The sequence below is a fragment of the Pleurodeles waltl genome, chromosome 7 (genome assembly GCF_031143425.1).
Source record: "Pleurodeles waltl isolate 20211129_DDA chromosome 7, aPleWal1.hap1.20221129, whole genome shotgun sequence".
NCBI classification, from domain to species: domain Eukaryota; kingdom Metazoa; phylum Chordata; class Amphibia; order Caudata; family Salamandridae; genus Pleurodeles; species Pleurodeles waltl.
This window is the reverse complement of record NC_090446.1, coordinates 353,993,420-354,010,447: the sequence shown is the minus strand read 5'-3', so window position 1 is coordinate 354,010,447 and position 17,028 is coordinate 353,993,420. Positions and strand designations below refer to the sequence as shown.

Below are 17,028 nucleotides of genomic sequence, written 5' to 3'. Positions count from 1 at the left end.
TCACACCAGAAAGTCCAGCAGGACCGAATGGACAAAGTGGCCATCCCTACTGACCTGACTGTCCAGTCAATAGTATTTGGTACAAGTGTGCAGAGATGCTCAAGTTGCCTCCTGACAGATGCTAATGCGGTGGTCACAGCTTTATCTCTTGTTGAATGAGCACGCAAGCCCTCATGGGGTTGCTTCTTAGCCATTACATTGCATATTTTAATGCAGAATACGACCCATCTGGAGATGGTTCTCTCCTGCACTGTCCGACCTTTCTTCGCACCGACACAACCAACAAAGAGTTGATCATCCACCCAGATTGCTTTGGTACAATCAAGGTAGAACGCCAATGCTCTTTTGTAGTCCAGGCGGTGGAGTCTCTCCTCTTGCTTAGAAAGATGCGGGGGCGTAAAAAGTAGGCAAGGTAATGGACTGGCCTACATGGAAGGGCGTAACCACTTTTGGTAGAAGGGAGGCCCTAGTGAGAAGGAGGCCCTAGTGCGAAGGACCACTTTGTCAGGTTAGATGGAAAGGTAGGGTGGCTTAGACAACAATGCCTACAGCTCACTCACCCTGTGGGTAGATACAATGGTCACAAGGAAGGAAGGGTTTTTTTTTTGGGTTTTTTTTTAAGTGCAAAGCCTGAGAGGACAATTGTGGAGAGGCTCAAAAGGAGGGCACATCAGAAGTGTCGGAACTAAATTGAAACCACACTGGAGCATAATGAAGGGGGATGGAGCAAACATATGAGTAAGGCCTTTAAGGAACCTATTTGTAGACTTAAACGAGGAAGGTTGATCAGGCAACCCCAAAAAACACAAAAGGTGGGGCTGATATTGTAGGAAGCTTGCTATCTATATGGTGTACTTAAAAGAAGTACACTGTGCAGAGAGTCCAGTGGATCCCCAATTGGTTTCCAGAGGCAAAAGTAGATAGGACGAATGCTCTACTTTGTGGTAGTGTGGGTGAGCAGATAGCTTTATCAGTGGATAGTGCTGAGCATTTATTGTACTCACAGAGGCAATAAATGTGGCACACACTCAAATAATAAATCAGAGACCAATTTAGAAAAATAACACTTCTTTTTATATATACTTTAAACCCAAGAACTTTAATATAAGGTAAGTACATTTTTAAGTATAAATACCTTTCCTTAAATTTAGTTGGAGAGCAGGCCACCTGCTCATGGAGGAATTGAGTCTTTTTTCGACGGCAGCAGTCCTCGCAGGTTTCTGGAGGATCAGCTACAGGATGTGGCATCTTCTCGTGCAGAGCATGTTGAGGAGAGCAGACAGGCTGGTGGGGTTGGTACCAGGTCCACTGAAGCTTCCGGCCCTGGAATGTCCATCCTGCCTGGGCGAGGTGTCAACACCCCTGCCCATGGCAGGCTTTTGTCTCTGGACCCCAAAAGCTCTGGCTCTCACTTTAGGGGGTCAGAAACATGGCTAAGTTGGCTGAACTGGTCAGGACCAGACAGTTAACACAGTGGTAGCCGGTAGGTTTTCAGGAGGCATCTCTAATGTGCCCTCCTGATGCACTGGCATCAGTGTGGGTTCACCAATACGAGATGTTTGATACCAAACATCCCTATCTTCAATGAAGCCAACATGTAGCTGGGGTACTCGTAGTGACCAGTGTCCAACACATGTATTTAAAACGGCTTCCCTGGTCACTTACTATGTCTAAAAATAGACAAAGAAATAGCAGGGGCATATCCTATCGTGCAGGTATGCTCTCACATGTAATATATTGCACCCTGCCTTAGGGCTGTTAGGACTGCCTGAGTTGTGACTTACATATATTACATGCAGTGTTAAGGAACATGGCACACAGGGTATGTGCCACGTCATGTTTTCACTGTTGTCTGCACCAAGACATGTAGCCTGCAGTGGCAGCCTACCATGTGCTGGTGAGGGTTCCCACAGGGTGTCATAATTCGTGCTGCAGCCCTTAGACACCCTATTTAGTACTCCAGGCCCTTAGTACCAGGGTACCATTTATTAGGGACTTACAGAGGGTGGTGGGAAACAACTGTGCAGTTTTAGGGGAAAGAGATCCGTGTCTGTCACTGGGGACCTGGTTAGCAGGAACCCAGTGCACTTTCAGTAGAAATTACATCAGATACCAGGCAAAATATGGGGTACTAACCATGTAAAAAAGGGTGTTTTCCTACAGATAACATTTGAAAGTGCCCATAGCAGATCCCTGCTGGCCCAGGGAATAGATAAATAATAAAAGAAGGGCAAAAAGGGGGTCAACACACTTGTCTGTGCGCCATTCCACAAATTTCTTTGGACAGGCGTATACCTTTTTCGTGGAGGGACACCTGGCTGCCAAAATTACATTAGACTTCTGGCGAAAAGGTTTGGGTGGAGAATCCTCCCCTGCTGCAGCGATAGAAGATCCTCCCAATGGGGCACTATGGTCAGAGGATCGTTGGCCATGCGCAATAGCTTGAGATACCAGACTCTCTGTGCCCAGTCCGGACCCACAAGGATTACTTGGGCCCAGTCGTTTGTGAATTTCTTTAGAAATCTGGGCAGAAGTGTCATGTGCGGAATGGCATACAGGAGGTCTGAGTTCCACTCAAGACAAAAAACGTTGCTGAGCAATTGCTGCCTGGGAAACTCCAATGCTCAATACTGCTGACATTGCGCATTTTCTGCTGAGGCAAACAGATCTAACTAAGACTCTCCCCACTGCTGAAAGATGGATGAGATGCCTTTTGTGATCAAATAAGCATTGGCTGCTGAGTTTGTCTGCTCTGGCGTCCAGAGAGCCCGCCAGATGTTGAACCGGCAAAAAAAAAAAAAATGCCTTGCTGTCTAGCCACATCCAGAGGCGGAGAGCCTCTTGACAAAGGGTGTAAGGCCCCACTCCACTCTGCTTGTTGCAGTACCACAAGGAGGTGATGTTTTCCATGAACACATGCACTACCTTCCCTTTGAGAGAGGGAAGAAATACTTTCAATGCTAGTCTGATTGCCCTGAGCTCCAACAAGTCGATGTGGAGTCTGGACTCTGCCATAGACCAGATGTTTCTTATCTCCGCCACTACCAGGTCGCTGCCCCAACCCAGGAGTGACAAACAACACTACTGTCGGATCTGATTGGGTCAGAGGCAGATCCCTGTCCCTTCCCCAATCACGGTTCATTAGCCGCCACTGCAGATCTCACACAGTTCTATTTGAGATCTGGACCATGTCAGACAGATTCCCTTGATGCTGGTCACCCAATGGAACTTCAGGTCCCAGCGCACAGCCCGCAAATGCCATCTGGCATGTGTCACCAACAGGATGCAGTTGGCCATGAGGCCCAGCAGCCTCAGAGTTATTCTCATCGAAATCCAGGATAGAGGCTGTAACATCAGTATCATAGCCTGAATACCCTAGAACCGCTGCTCGGGAGGATAAGCCCGAGCCTACACATTGTCCAGAACAGCTACGATAAAAGGGAGCGTCTGAGAGGGAGTTAGGTGTAACTTCAGCATGTTTATAGTGGACCCCATTGAATGCAGGTGGTCCTCCATAGTCTGAAGGTGGGAGAGGACAGCTTGGGGAGAACCCACCTTCTCAAGGTGCGGTCCATCACGGACATCGCTCGATGGCAGCATCCACAGGCCTTGAACCCAGCCTTATGAGAAGACATCCCTTGACGCACCAGGAATAGAAATACACAAGAAAGCTTTGACAAAAGTTGAAAAAAGAGCAGTCAAAAATTGACTGTTGATTTTCAGAACAGTGCTGGCTGGTGGAGAAAGAAAAGAACTGACATCAGAGTGCTGGGGTGGTGTCTGTATAGGACTTGGGACATCATATCCGGTGCGGACGACCCCGATGAATGATGCAAAGCCGATCAGCGCCACCTAATGGCGTGCAGGGGTACTGCTCGAGAAAAATCTTCAGATCCATACTGACACCTGGGGCAATTCTAAGGTAAGGAATCTGCAAATAGATGTCTCTATCAGATCCAGTAGTTAAAAGAACAACAAGAAAAGGAAAAAAAACAGTATTACGAAGGTAAAAAGGGAAATGGGGGTGGGAATAGTGAATGCGGGAGGCAGTGAGGAAGATTGCTAGGAGGGCAAAAAAGATGAAGGTAAAGTTGAATGAAGAGCGTTACAAAAGGGATTTGGAGGTGGGAGGAGAGTAAAAGGACTGGGGAGAGCACACCCCTGCCCTTAAAAGAAAAATCTGAACTGAGGTGCTGGTATTAGGGGGTGGGGGGTGGGGGGGTGGTGGAGATCCCATAAATACTGAATTTAGGGGGTGTTAAGGGGAGTGAAGGGGTAGTAGCCAATGGGCTACTTACCCCTGATGTCACTACACCCCGTAGATGAAAACTTCCTCTGGGGAGTGGGCATCACCCTGTCCCGGGATTCCTAATTCCACCACAAACAATATGGCAGAATTCCTGAGGCAATGTTCATTTCACACTGTTCACCCTAGGGTTGTGTCTATCCTGGAAATACAACACTCCTCCTGCATAGCTTAGCTAATTCTATTGGCTGGTCAGGTGCCAGATGGGACCTGGGGCAGGTGGATCAGCATCTTCCTCTGAGGAAAGCCAGATTTTCATACCAAAGGTGGAAGCTTCAATGAAGCCTCCTGCCTCGGAATGCAGATTTGCAGGTCATCCTGTTGGGAGGGGTGTGGAACACCCACGTCAGATCAGGCTTTGTTTCTGACTTCCAGACAGCAACAGCTCTCAGCCTTGGCGTTCAGAATCTCATCTGTTGATTGCAGGCTGGCGAGAACTCGTCAGTGAGCCCACCAGCAGTTGGTAAGTTTTCAGGGGGCACCTATAAGGCGCCCTGTGGGTGCATGTATTAATACATCCAACACTGGAATAGGTGAGGGTTTAATATGAGATGCTTAATACCAAACATCCATATATTCAATGAAGCCATCATGTTGCTGGAGAACTCGTCTTAACCTGTGACTTACTATGTCACAGAATCGACAAAGACATAGCAAGGGCATATCTGTTTTTGCAGATATGTCCACACATGCAATATAATGCACCCTGCCTTAGGGCTGTAAGGCCTGCTGTAGGGGTGACTTATAAATATTACATGCAGTGTTTAGGGGTCGTGACACACAGGCTGTGTGCCATGTAGTGTGTTCACTTTTTGTGAGCACCTTATCAAGCAACCTGCATTGGCAGACAACATGAGGTTGGGGCTGGGTCCCTTAAAGTGGCAAAGGTTATGCTATAGCTCTTAGGAGCCATCTTCAGTACCCATGCCTTATGTACCAGGGGTACTATTTACTAGAGACATACAGAGGTGCTAAAGAGCCTGGCAATGGGGACCTGGTTAGCAGGAACCCAGTACACTTCAGTCAAAGTTGCATCAAACACCAAGCAAAAAGTGTATATGTGTGTGGGAGAGTGGGTACTGCAACCAGAACTGCATCCTAAAACTGTGTGTGCAATTAAGGGGAGGAACCCTGTGCTGGGGGAGGCTCCCGCAGGAGTGATCCTTGGCATGACTTGTAATGACAAATTTATTGACTGAATTGTGCTGTTCCCTGTGTATGGGTATGTGGGTATACCATTATGAGAGTACGGTTGCAGGCCTGTTCGGCCTTGATTTTTTTGTGGGTAGAGAATATTCCATTGCTAGTAGGGTTAGTGGTGTCCCTTGAAGAGTTTTGTGGTTTGGGGCTTGTAAGAGATTTTCCTTGCTTGCAGTAACAGGGTGCATTGTTGTGTTAAGTCTTTGGTTCTGTTGTGATGTTCGGTTTCAGGTATATTAGCTTGTTGTAGTAGTTGCCTAATTTGTTGAGTAAGGAGAGCTGTGTTGCTGTTGGGTGGCTTGTCAGAGATATGTGCAGATAATTCATCCTCAATGAACGATTGATTGTGCTTTGATTTTGTTCTGGTGTTGAAGCGTCCTGGAAGATCTAAGAATGGAGGGTACAAACACATAGTGAAAAAAAAAAGTACAAAAGAAACCTACACAAACACAGCTGTGTAAGCAGCACAATTTCAGAGTTAGTACTCTCAGCAAGTAGGGCAGAGAAGAGTGGTTGGGTTTACTTTTGTTTGGGAGGGGGGGAACAATAATATTTATATAATTGGTTATACATGTACACATACTTCTATGCATCACACACACAGTATCATCATATTACCTGTCTTTAATCCCTTCATCAGAAAGGTGGCCTGGGCCAGGAAGTTCTGGTCACTGAACATGTCCTCCTCGTACACCACAAACCGGAGGAAGGCAAAATCAGGGTTGCTGACCAGAAACCGAAAGGACCTCTGAGGCCACACAGGGTTAAGACCATTGTCAACTAAATACAATATAAGAAAGAGGAAAAGCGATGATCAGCAAAGAGTTCTTATGAACATTCTGTCTTAACTCTGCAACTCATCTGAGGTCAGTTTGTGAAGGAGGAACTTAACACTGAAAAACATTACAGCATTGAGAAGTTTGATGGTGAGCAGAAGATCACTAAACACAGTAGTCAATGACTGCCATCAACAACAGGGATGTCTTACAATGAGCTGCATAGACTGTGTTGCAGACAAAGGGAGTGAAGCTAAAATGATCTTCAACACACTCTCACCACCCCGCTAGCAGCACCATAAGTAAGTAGCGTCTCGCTAGGTTAAGTTTATTTTTCAAGAACTTTAATGTTCCAGAAGAGCTTTCAGAATCTGGCATCCTTTAGGGTTATGAAATGAGCCCGGGTTCTGCTACACAACAATCAACACTGAAGTGACCAAAGAGGGGAGTACTGTGGCAGAGAGAGATAAAAAAGTAAATGGTTTTTCCTGCCCCCTCACCGATCTCTTCATGGCACCACCCTCACCTATTCAAGAAAAATAGATACATTAAAGATCTCTTTTGTACTGTTTCTTTACCTAGCTCCATAATGAGACACATTAATACAAAAAAATCCTACCATCATTCACATCACCGAGATAAATTACCTATTGTTACCTACAGTCACCCATGCACCTCCAACATGGCCCCCATGGTTTCCCCTCATCAGAAACATTACCAGGTGTCAATTCATCATTAGAATGCACAGTATTGGATGGAAGGCTTGTGTTAATGTTAGCTAATGGCAATTACTCTGAGATCTTCCATTCCATCATGTCTAACACCTGTTCCACTACAAACCCAGTGTATGGATTATCTGCTTTTGGCACATGAAAAATGGTTGGCATAGCCCAAACTACTAGGACATGTCCCCTCTGATCAGCAGCACAAGCAACTTCAAACTAGTTTCAGCCTTTTGCAACTTCATCAATGAAGGTCAGATTGGGCCCTAGGCACAGTGAGCTCGATACCAACATCTGGGCACATCACCTCTATTTAGTAAGACTCATTTAACACAAAAAGTGAGGAATGGCATGTTTGATTAGTATCATATTCTGGGCTGCATTTCACTCCATCGTTTTTACCTCATTTGTGCCATTATGACGAGGGACCAATCATATTCAAATCAGTCTTGGCCTGGCACCAAAAAGGAAGGTCCACTTAGCATATGAACCACAAGTCCACTTATTGGACCCCAAGTTTATAATGCAGCAGGAACCAAACTGCACAACACTAATGAGCCTCAGTAAGGCTAAAACTTGTCTGGTGTTGCTTGTGTTCTCGTTCACTAGGAGAGTGACCTAGTTCGGATTACAGTCCCTCTGGGGCGTGGGACCAAAACTGACATAAATTTAGTTTGTTCCTGTTGGTAGTGGCAACAGTAAGGCATGAAATCCGTTGCAGAGTGATGTCTGCGATTAACTCTGTAACTGTGCCTAACTGATTTTGCTTGTTTTCTCAAAATCAAAAAATAAATGCAAAAAATAGTCCAATCAAAAATGACGTCTCCAAAAAAGGATTAAGGCCTGTAGACTACCCATGAGAATGAGAGAAACCATGAAGTGCCAACATTGGACAGTCTGTGACACTAACAGTGCTACTGGTTGTATCCTCAAACTGTGCATTTGTCAAAGGTAAGTATTTCTGCCCCTAAGAAACATATGTAATTGTGCAGGGGATGGGGTAGCAGGGTCAACATGGTGTAGCTGAATTTTACTGCCTGAGGCAAGCCCGGCCAGCTTTCCTTGACCTCGCCATATCCAACATTCAACAAGCTGAGAGCTACCACCCCGTCACCACCTCCAAGGTTGATCGACGAACAGGAACAAATCAAACTGAAAGGAGACAGACACAGGAAGCTTACAGACACAGTAAAGTTCTACATCCGGCTTGCCATTCATTCCCCAACATGCCCCTGACGGAACAAACTGGGTCCCTTTGCCAACCCAGTAGCCCACTTCACAACGCCCGTCCCTGTCAGATCAAGTGACCAACTCCATGAGGCTCACTAAAAATCACAAAGAGTGCAGGTACCCACAGCTGTGAGTCAGTGCAAGGAGGAGGGAGCAAAGGAGTGTGTGACCTGTAATGGGTGGTTGGGATACAAGAAGGGTCAGGGGACAGTAAGGAGCAAAAATATCGACATAACAAAATAGTTTATCGGTAGGTGTAGTTTTACAGCTTGAAGAATTCACATGCTGTGCATTACTCCACCTTCTAGTGGTTAGGTCAGGAATTTTTCCACTTGTTTTCTAGTTTACTCGTCCTTCTTCTACTTTGTTCTTTTTTTGTTGTTGCCAGGCTCAGGCTGGTCCCCCATTTGGTTCTTCCTTTGACGTCGCCCACCTTCCCCCCAGAAGCCCCACTCTTGGTCACCATCTTCAGTTTCTTTTTTTTTCTGTTTCATCCTTTCATCTTCTTGGTGGAGGTTGCTGGGTCGGAAGTGATTCCAGAAAATTCTTCACGCTGCAAAACTACACCTACAAGTAAGAAACTATTTTGTTTTGCAACTTGAATCTTTTCTGGATTCACATGCTGTGCATAGGTTTTGTAGTGGTTTGTTATTTTTGCAGTGGTTGGGTTGAAGATAAACTTAGATTTGTAACTAGAGATTTTAACACTTTTTGTCCCACTTGAGCTGCCTTGTCTATATGAATGCATATGTAGTAGTGTTTTGTAAATGCGTGTACAGATGACCAAGTGGCTGCCACACTGATGTCCTGTAAGGCCATATTTGCTAGAAAAGCAATGGTTGCTCCTTTTTTCCTTGTTGAGTGTGCTCCTGGGTTCGAGTTTTGGCACATTTGCATGGTTTGCGTGATCTATCTAGCAATTGTGCCCTTAGTCACTGGCTTTCCCAAACTGCTGTCTGCAAACGAAACAAATAGTTGTCTTGATTTCCTTATTGCCTTTGTCCTATTGACATATTACATTATTGCACGTCTTGCATCCAGCGTGTTTTACACCTTCTCTTCCCGATTTTTTGGCTTTTGGAAAAAACTTGGGAGTTGTATTCTTTGATTTAAGCGGAAGTCTGAAACTACCTTAGGTAAGAACTGTGGAACTTTCCTTAGGACTATTCTGTCTTGTGGACCTGTAAGCATGGTTCTTGAATAGTGAGTGCTTGCATTTCACTCAGCCTACTGAGAGATGTTATAGCCACTAGGAATAATGTCTTTAGCATGAGCATCTTCAATGTGGCCTTGTGTAAAGGCTCAAATGGTGTCTTTATTAGTTGTGTTACTACAACATTTAGATTCCATGTAGGTGCCGGCAGTTGCCTTGGTGGTGCAATTGTTTTTGCTCTCTCTACAAAACACATTATTACTAGAGAAGTGAAGAAGATTCTTCCAATGTGAACTCTTGTGTAGGTTACATTTGCAGGAAAGTGTACCTTTAAGGATGTATACGTTAGTTTGAGGTTGAGTAGGTGTGCAAGATATTTTAGCACCTTTATGGGTTTAGTGTTTTTCATAGTAAGCCCAAATTTCGACACCATAATGAGTATCTTTTCCATTCTGCTATGTAGCACTTCCTTGTGGTTGGCTTTCTAGCTTCTCTAAGCACGGACATGATGTTTTCTGGAAGTTTTAGATAACCGAATTCTTAGTCTTCAAGAGCCAAGCTGCCAGGTTCAAACTCTCTTGTTCCGAGTGTAGTACCCTTCCTTCTTCCACTGACAATAGGCTCTGTTGTTTTGGCAGTTTCAGAATGTTGCTCTGTGCTAATTCTATTAGTTGTGAAACCAAATTCATCTTGCCCACTGAGGAGCAATTAGTATTAGAGTCATTCTACTCCTTTTGCAATTGCTAATTACTTTGTTCAACAGTGGTATCGGGGGAACTGACTAATCTACAGAAACTGCATTCTCTAGGGATTTGGGGTGTGGCGTTCTGGACACAGTTTCGGCATGTTGTATTTTTTTGAGTTGCGAACAGGTCTACCTTTGAAGGTCACCAATTCCTGAAAGTCTGTTTGAGTACTGCTTGAGTTCCTATTTATGGCAGTATGCTGCTTGTCTGCTCAACCTGTCCGCTTCTACATTGTCTTTTCCTGCTAGATGCACTGCTGTTATATGTATCTGCGGACTTCTAGATTTCTTGGGCTAGCTTTTGATAGGGCAAAGGACTGAGTCTCCCCTTGTTTGTTGATGAAGAACACTGTAGTGATATTGTCTGTTTGGATCAATATAGTTCCCCCTTACTGCTCTTTCTGAAAGGCCTTTAAAGCTAGGGCACACTGTTTTTTTGATCTAAATCACTGATATGCTCTACTGACTCCTGCTGTTTCTAGACCCCTTGAACTCTGAGCAAACCCATGTCAGCTCCCCAGCCCATGTAAGAGTAATCTGTTTAATCTGTTGTAATGGTCACAGCTGGAGTTGGTTGTGCAAAACCCCTTCCTTTTGCTATATGTGACCTGTTCCACCACACTATTTCCTCCTGTAGCTTCTGCATGAAGACCACTAGATCTTCCAAACTTCATGTTGCTTGTGACCGTTGATTTTGTGGCTATTTCTGATTCAGTCTCATATTAATCTTGCATATGGAATTAAAGGGATGTTTGAAGCCATTTGCCCAACAATTTCCCCACAGTCCTCACTGTCAGAGCTTGCACCTCTGGTAAAGTTGACCTCAGTAGTGACCCATGTTTCTTCTCACTGGGATATATTTCCCCCTGCACTAAACTGATTTGTGTTCCTAGAAAAAAAATTATTGTTCTGTATTTAAGGACGACTTTTCTATAGTTATGACAAATTCCAGTGCGAAGAATGTCTTTATCATCTGTTGTATATGCTCTTTGCGTTTGTTGTGGGAGTCTTACCAGACAATCGTTCAGATAAGGATAAACATGTATCCCTTGTCTTCTCAAGTGTGCTGCCACTGCTGCTAAACACTTTGCTAAACACTTTGTAAATACACTTGGAGCTGATTTTATTCCGAAAACTACAACTGTAAACTGTAATGAGTTTTCTTCACCACACATCCCAAGTATTTCTTGTGTTTTTTATTCATTGGGATGTGCAAGCAAGCGTCTTTTAGATCAATATCCGACAGGTAATCCCCTTTTTGCAACTGTGGGATGACTTCTTGTAAAGCTGTCATTTTGAATTTGTGTTTGTATAAGGCAAGTCACTTGTTTTGCTGGTGTTGAACCTCCACTGTGAGGCTTTCTCATCTCACATGATCTTCCTTGAAAGGATTGACAGCCTTGCTGCTGGGACTGCCACAGATGCAGTGGTGCCGAAGACTGGCTGCTTACTTTGAAGCCCTGATATAAAGTACCAGCCTAGAAACCGCCTATTCCTGAAAGCCTGCATGTTGATGATGCACCTCTTCTTAGGTTTCACCAAAACTGCAACGCTCCCATGGACTTTGCTGTCTCATTGTCCATTTTTAAGCTGTTGCAGCTTCTCATCAAAAGCGCCTCCAAACAAATGTCCTTGCTGCGGCAGTGATGATTGAGTCAGCAGGCACTGTACCCTTGTTCTAGGCAGGGTCTGTTGAGGAAGGCTTATAGTTTTTCTCCACCCTTGGTGCCACTGCTCTGCATGTGGCAGGCTTTTTAAATGCCTCCCTTCCTTAGTCCAGGACACTGGGCAATAATGGTAGCAATTGATTCCTTGCCTGTGATGGTATCAAAGTATCCAGCAGGAAACATGACTAACTTTCCCTCTTCGAGCTGCACCCCATGCTTGTCTGCAGCCCTCTTTATTACCTGGTTGTACATCCCAATGTCATTCAAAGGCCTCGACGAATAACAGTCTACTTCTTCCTTAGCTAAGTCTGTCGCCAATTCATGCCACTGTTTCTCTGCGCTTTCTGGCACTCCTATTCTTCTTCCTCTTCGCAGAAGGTTTCTTTCTCCTCCTCCTGGGGCTTTTGGGGGAGGTCATACAATGACCCAATAAGCAACAAATGGGGACCATTTGATGCCCAGCAAAAGGTTTACAAAAAATCAAAATAGAAGGACTAGTAAACTCATTATGAAAACGTATATACCTCTACTTCCGGTGTTGACCCTGTAACAATTAAGTCGTATTTGGGTGAAGTGCAGTTGTCCATGGTCACAAGTGATAAAAGGGTGCTAGCAGAAGCCCCCATTTCATTGGCTGACGTTACCAGTGTAATTTCTAATTCTCCGAATGGTAAAGCGTGTGGGAGCAATGGTCTACCGGCAGAGCTTTACGAGCTCTTTGCTGACCGGTTGTGCAAGTTCCCTGTCGCACTGTTCAGCGACATTTTAAATGGCTGTGCAATACCAAGAGAGTTTATGGAGGCTGTTATAGTTAGCTTCTTAAAAAGGGAAAAACCGGCCAACAGAACGGGCTCTTATAGGCCTATTAGCCTTTTAAATAATGACTAAGTTATTCACCAGGGTAATGGCCTTAAGAATGACCCCGTTAGCACAAGTAGTCGTTCACATGGATCAATGTTGTTTTCTTCCAGGCAGACACATTTTCACGAATACAATTTTTTTGCTGCAAGCAATCAACTACTTTGAGAACAATCAGGCCTAGGCAGCTATAATAATGCTTGATGCCGAAAAGCCACTGATCTATTTCAGTGGGAAGTTCTATTCTCTATACTCTAATTTTTTAGGTTTCCAGAGAAACGTATTCGGGGATTGCAGAGATTATATGGTAAGGCAGAAGCAAAAATTATAGTTAATTAGTCTATGGCAGGGAAGATTACTTTTAGCCGTGGCACTTGTCAAAACTGCCCCATCTCCCCAGTGTTACTGGCGGTATTTATCGAGCCGCTGACCGCTGCCTTGCGTCTAGATAGTTTGATTAAGGCACCATTGCTCGATGCCCCCAAGATAAAACATTTTTTGTTGATGATATGATTCTTAATTTAGCGGGTGATGAGCAAAATATTGCTTGGGCATTTAAAAAAATTCAACTTTTCTCAGATCTAGGCGGATAAAGAATTAATCAAGCGAAGTCGGAAGCACTTTTATTTAATTGCTCTCACCATGTTCTTCCTGTAGATATGTGCTCTAATTGTGGGAAAAATGCTCAATTAGATATTTAGGTATGTCCGTCTCCTCCAAATTCAATGATTTGCTCCAAATGAATTATTTGCCCGTGTTGAAAAAAGCCAAACTATTGCTGAAGCAGTGGCAAGCAGCTTCACTTTAAATCTTAGGACGTGTTGCTTTGGTGAAAATGATGATGCTGCCTCTTTTTCTTTTCATGTTTAATTATTAAGATTCCCCAGAGTTTTTTTAAGGAGACCGACAAAATGTTATCTCATTTTTTCAGGTCAGGTAAGAAGCCCCGCACAAAGCTAACAAAATTGCAATTAAATGTTGAAGATGGTAGCTTTGCTCTACTCCATCTTAAAATATACAGCCATGCTGCTTACTTGGACTGTCTGATTGGGGCATCTTTTCCCCTTCGTATTCATAACAATTTCTACATTAAGCTAATGTTTCAGGAAAGCAGTATTAGGCTTGCCAACTTTCTGAAAGTCCCCAAGCGTACCAGATATAAGACACCCCACGAGATACAATTCAGATTCATGCTGCTTCAAGAAACTTTTCGCTTTCCCAGTTTCGATTCTGCTATGCTTTGGATCCGTGCAAAGTAATTGGCTTTGTAGTAAGCGCAGGGAAGGTTAAGAGCTTAGAGAATCTAGGAATCACATGATTCAGCAATTTCCTTTCATCTGGGGAGGTTAGATCATGGGAGAAGCTGTTACAAAATAAATCAGCAATCCTGCCTATGCTCCTTTATTCTTATCTCCAAATTCGCTATTTCTCACAATCATTTCCTCTCCCAGAGGACAACCTGGCTACTCCCATTTCTCAAGCTATCTATGTAAGAGGACTATTAGGGATAGGTAATTGTAATCGTCTACTTTTGCAGCAGATACCATCAAAGCTAGTCCCTAGCATTTTGGCAAGAATAGAAGTTAAAGGAAGTATGATTGAGCATTCTCTTTGGAGAAAATATAATGTATGGGCATATAAGACAATAAGAGGGGCAACTTCAAAAGAATGTTTTTGAATTGGATGATCTATTACACCCCAGTGAAATTAAATAAAAGTTTCCCTCTGCCTTAGAAATTTGTTTAAGATGTAGGCACTGCAAGGGAGATTGGTTATATGTAATCTTTACTTGTCCATAACTGGCTGGGTTCTGGAGGAAAGTTTTTAAGTGTCTTAGCCAAAAACATCAGGTTCCCCTGGCCTTCATAGACCCCTTTCTGGAATTAGTGCTGAATGCAGGCTAACAATACGGCAACAGCAATGTTTCGTTATTTCATCATTAGTGGCAAAATCATTAATTTTACAACTCTGGAAAACTACTGAACTTCCTTCCTATGGGAGGTGGCTCCATAAAATGCGACAAGTACAACACAAAGAAAAACAGTACTCCCAAAGGGTGTGGACGCTTTTAAAATATAAAAATATTCTAGAAGAAGGACAGTCAGTCTAAAGACTAATTGTTGGGGACAGGGCAACTTCAACCAGGCAGTTGAAATTGGAATGTTATTTTGATATTATATTGTGTTATGCAATGTGCACCCTGCTCATGTATGAATGATTTAATGGGTAAAATCAATTAAAAAAGGACTAGTAAACTAGAAAACAAGTGGAGCAATTACGCACCCAACCACCAAATGGAGGCATAATGCACAGCATGTGAATCCAGAAAAGTGTTACGCTGCAAAACATACTCTTCTCTGCCCTCTCCATGTGCTGTCTGCTTTCCCAGCATCCTCCCAGGAAGGACCCTATGGTCTTTAAGAGCACAAGGGTTTAGAGGGTGTATGAGGATTGAGGCAGGGCATAGGGCTAGGGATTGTAAGGGGAGCATGGAGTGTAGGCAAGTGTGGGGATCTTTCAAAAGCTACTCTAGGTTATGGCCAGGGGATGCAGAAGGGTGATGTGGTGTCTAGTTCAATGTGTGTACATTTTGGGAGCACTTTCTTGCTCAAATGAGTCACCACTAAGGTGAATTAGGGGGAAGGACTGAAAGAAGTGGAAAACACTCCAGATACAGAACAGTGGAGTGTGAGAAGACGGCTCAGGGACTAAGCTCACAGCTTTCAAAGACCAGGAAATTGGATTGACAGAAAATGTAAAGTAGTAACTATGTCCTGGGAAATAGAGAGGGGCCCAGAGAGTTAGTAGAAGTTAGGAGAAGTTGGAGAGTGAGTGGGAGGGACTGAATAATGAGTTAAGGACTTTAAAGTTGCTGCATTTCATTACGAAAAACACTTTATTAGGGGAATTGTAAATAAAAAAAATAGAAGAATGATGAACAAGCCTAACATGTAATTGGACATATAGGAGGTAGCACACTCATCCAGCAAAGCAAAGGCAAAATATTTCCATTTATCAAGTAAGGCTGGGCGGATCCTAGATGTGAACATGCAGGTTGTACGCTAATATGGCTAAGCATTAACACCAATGCAATTGTACCTATTTCAAATACTGATTGCATTGGTTATTTCTACAATTCTGAAAAAGTACTCCAGAAATGTACTAGTAAAGACAATGTCCCTGAAGGTAAATAAGCAATGTGAAAACTGATCCCAACATCTACTCTAAACCCTGCACCCAAGCCTAATGGTAGCTTTAAGCTAACCCTAAAATGAACAATAACCATATGTCCTCAAATAAATACTAATGCAACCCTAAATCCAGAAACTAGGTCTCATTATAACTTTTTTTAATTCTGAAATTTTGAACAAATTAAAAAAATGTGTTTTCAACAGATAAAAAGCAAACATACAGTATTTCAACTTTAAATTTCAGGTATGTGTGTTGTTGGTGGTTTACTTTATTCTGTTATTTTATGCATAAGGTAGTACTATACTCTACAAAATACAAAAACAATTAACAATCACAATAACTTGACAAGGGCAGACTGACTTTGCCAAAGCTTGTTAAATTCTGGTACTAGTTTTACACACACTGCCCCCTATGTAGCAATGGTCTGCGTATTTACCACCCTTTTAGTAAAGAATTCTTTACATTGTTGCATATGATAATCATATTTTGTGTATCCACAACTCGTAAGAAAAAGGCTCACTTTCTCTTGGATATTTCAATTCCTAATGTATCTACATCTAACAAACCTATCCCTCCTTTCCATGGTATACAGATTTAAGTCCTTAAACAATGCTGCCAGCTTTTGTATGTGCAGTCTGATCTAGCCGTTCCTCTCCAAAAATGTCTATTGCAGAACAGGGCACAATATTCCAAGTAAAGCTCAAGCATCGAATTCTGAAGTCATGACATAACCTCACTTTTCTTACTCATTAACCCTCCCTTTTTGCAAGCACGCTCCTATCAAGCCACACCCTGTCCCGGTGAGCTGTTTGGAAGCACTGAGGTAACTGAAGGTGATAAACACAACATCCCTCTCTTGCCTGAAGGGTGCCGCCATGTAATTTTGAGCACCCTATCATTTACCTGTCTGTTCCCATAAAAAAAAAAAAAAAACAGCAAACATACTTTGCAAACACAGATTACAACATTACATTCACGCAAGTCTCTCCCAACATAATTAAAACCTGGATGTAATGATTAAATACAGAGAAATTTACATTGCACATTATTTTAGAACTTGAGTAATTTACGGATCTAACTCTACTCCTACCATATTTTGGGGGCAGCTGCTCAATAGTGGGATTAGGTGCTGGTCAAAAATTTACTGTGGGGATATTTATAAAAGATCAACATCTTGGT

The 17,028-nt window shown here is 43.3% G+C and overlaps 1 protein-coding gene across 2 annotated transcripts in view; it reads right to left on the bottom strand.

Moving 5' to 3' along the window:
- Positions 1-17,028, bottom strand: part of PLCG1 (phospholipase C gamma 1) — a 775,517-nt gene that overhangs the window by 43,552 nt on the left and 714,937 nt on the right. For both annotated transcript variants that reach the window (XM_069243788.1, XM_069243789.1), the window contains exon 29: positions 6,125-6,286. In XM_069243788.1, coding sequence (XP_069099889.1) covers positions 6,125-6,286 — 162 coding nt within the window. The remainder of the gene's footprint in view (positions 1-6,124; positions 6,287-17,028) is intronic.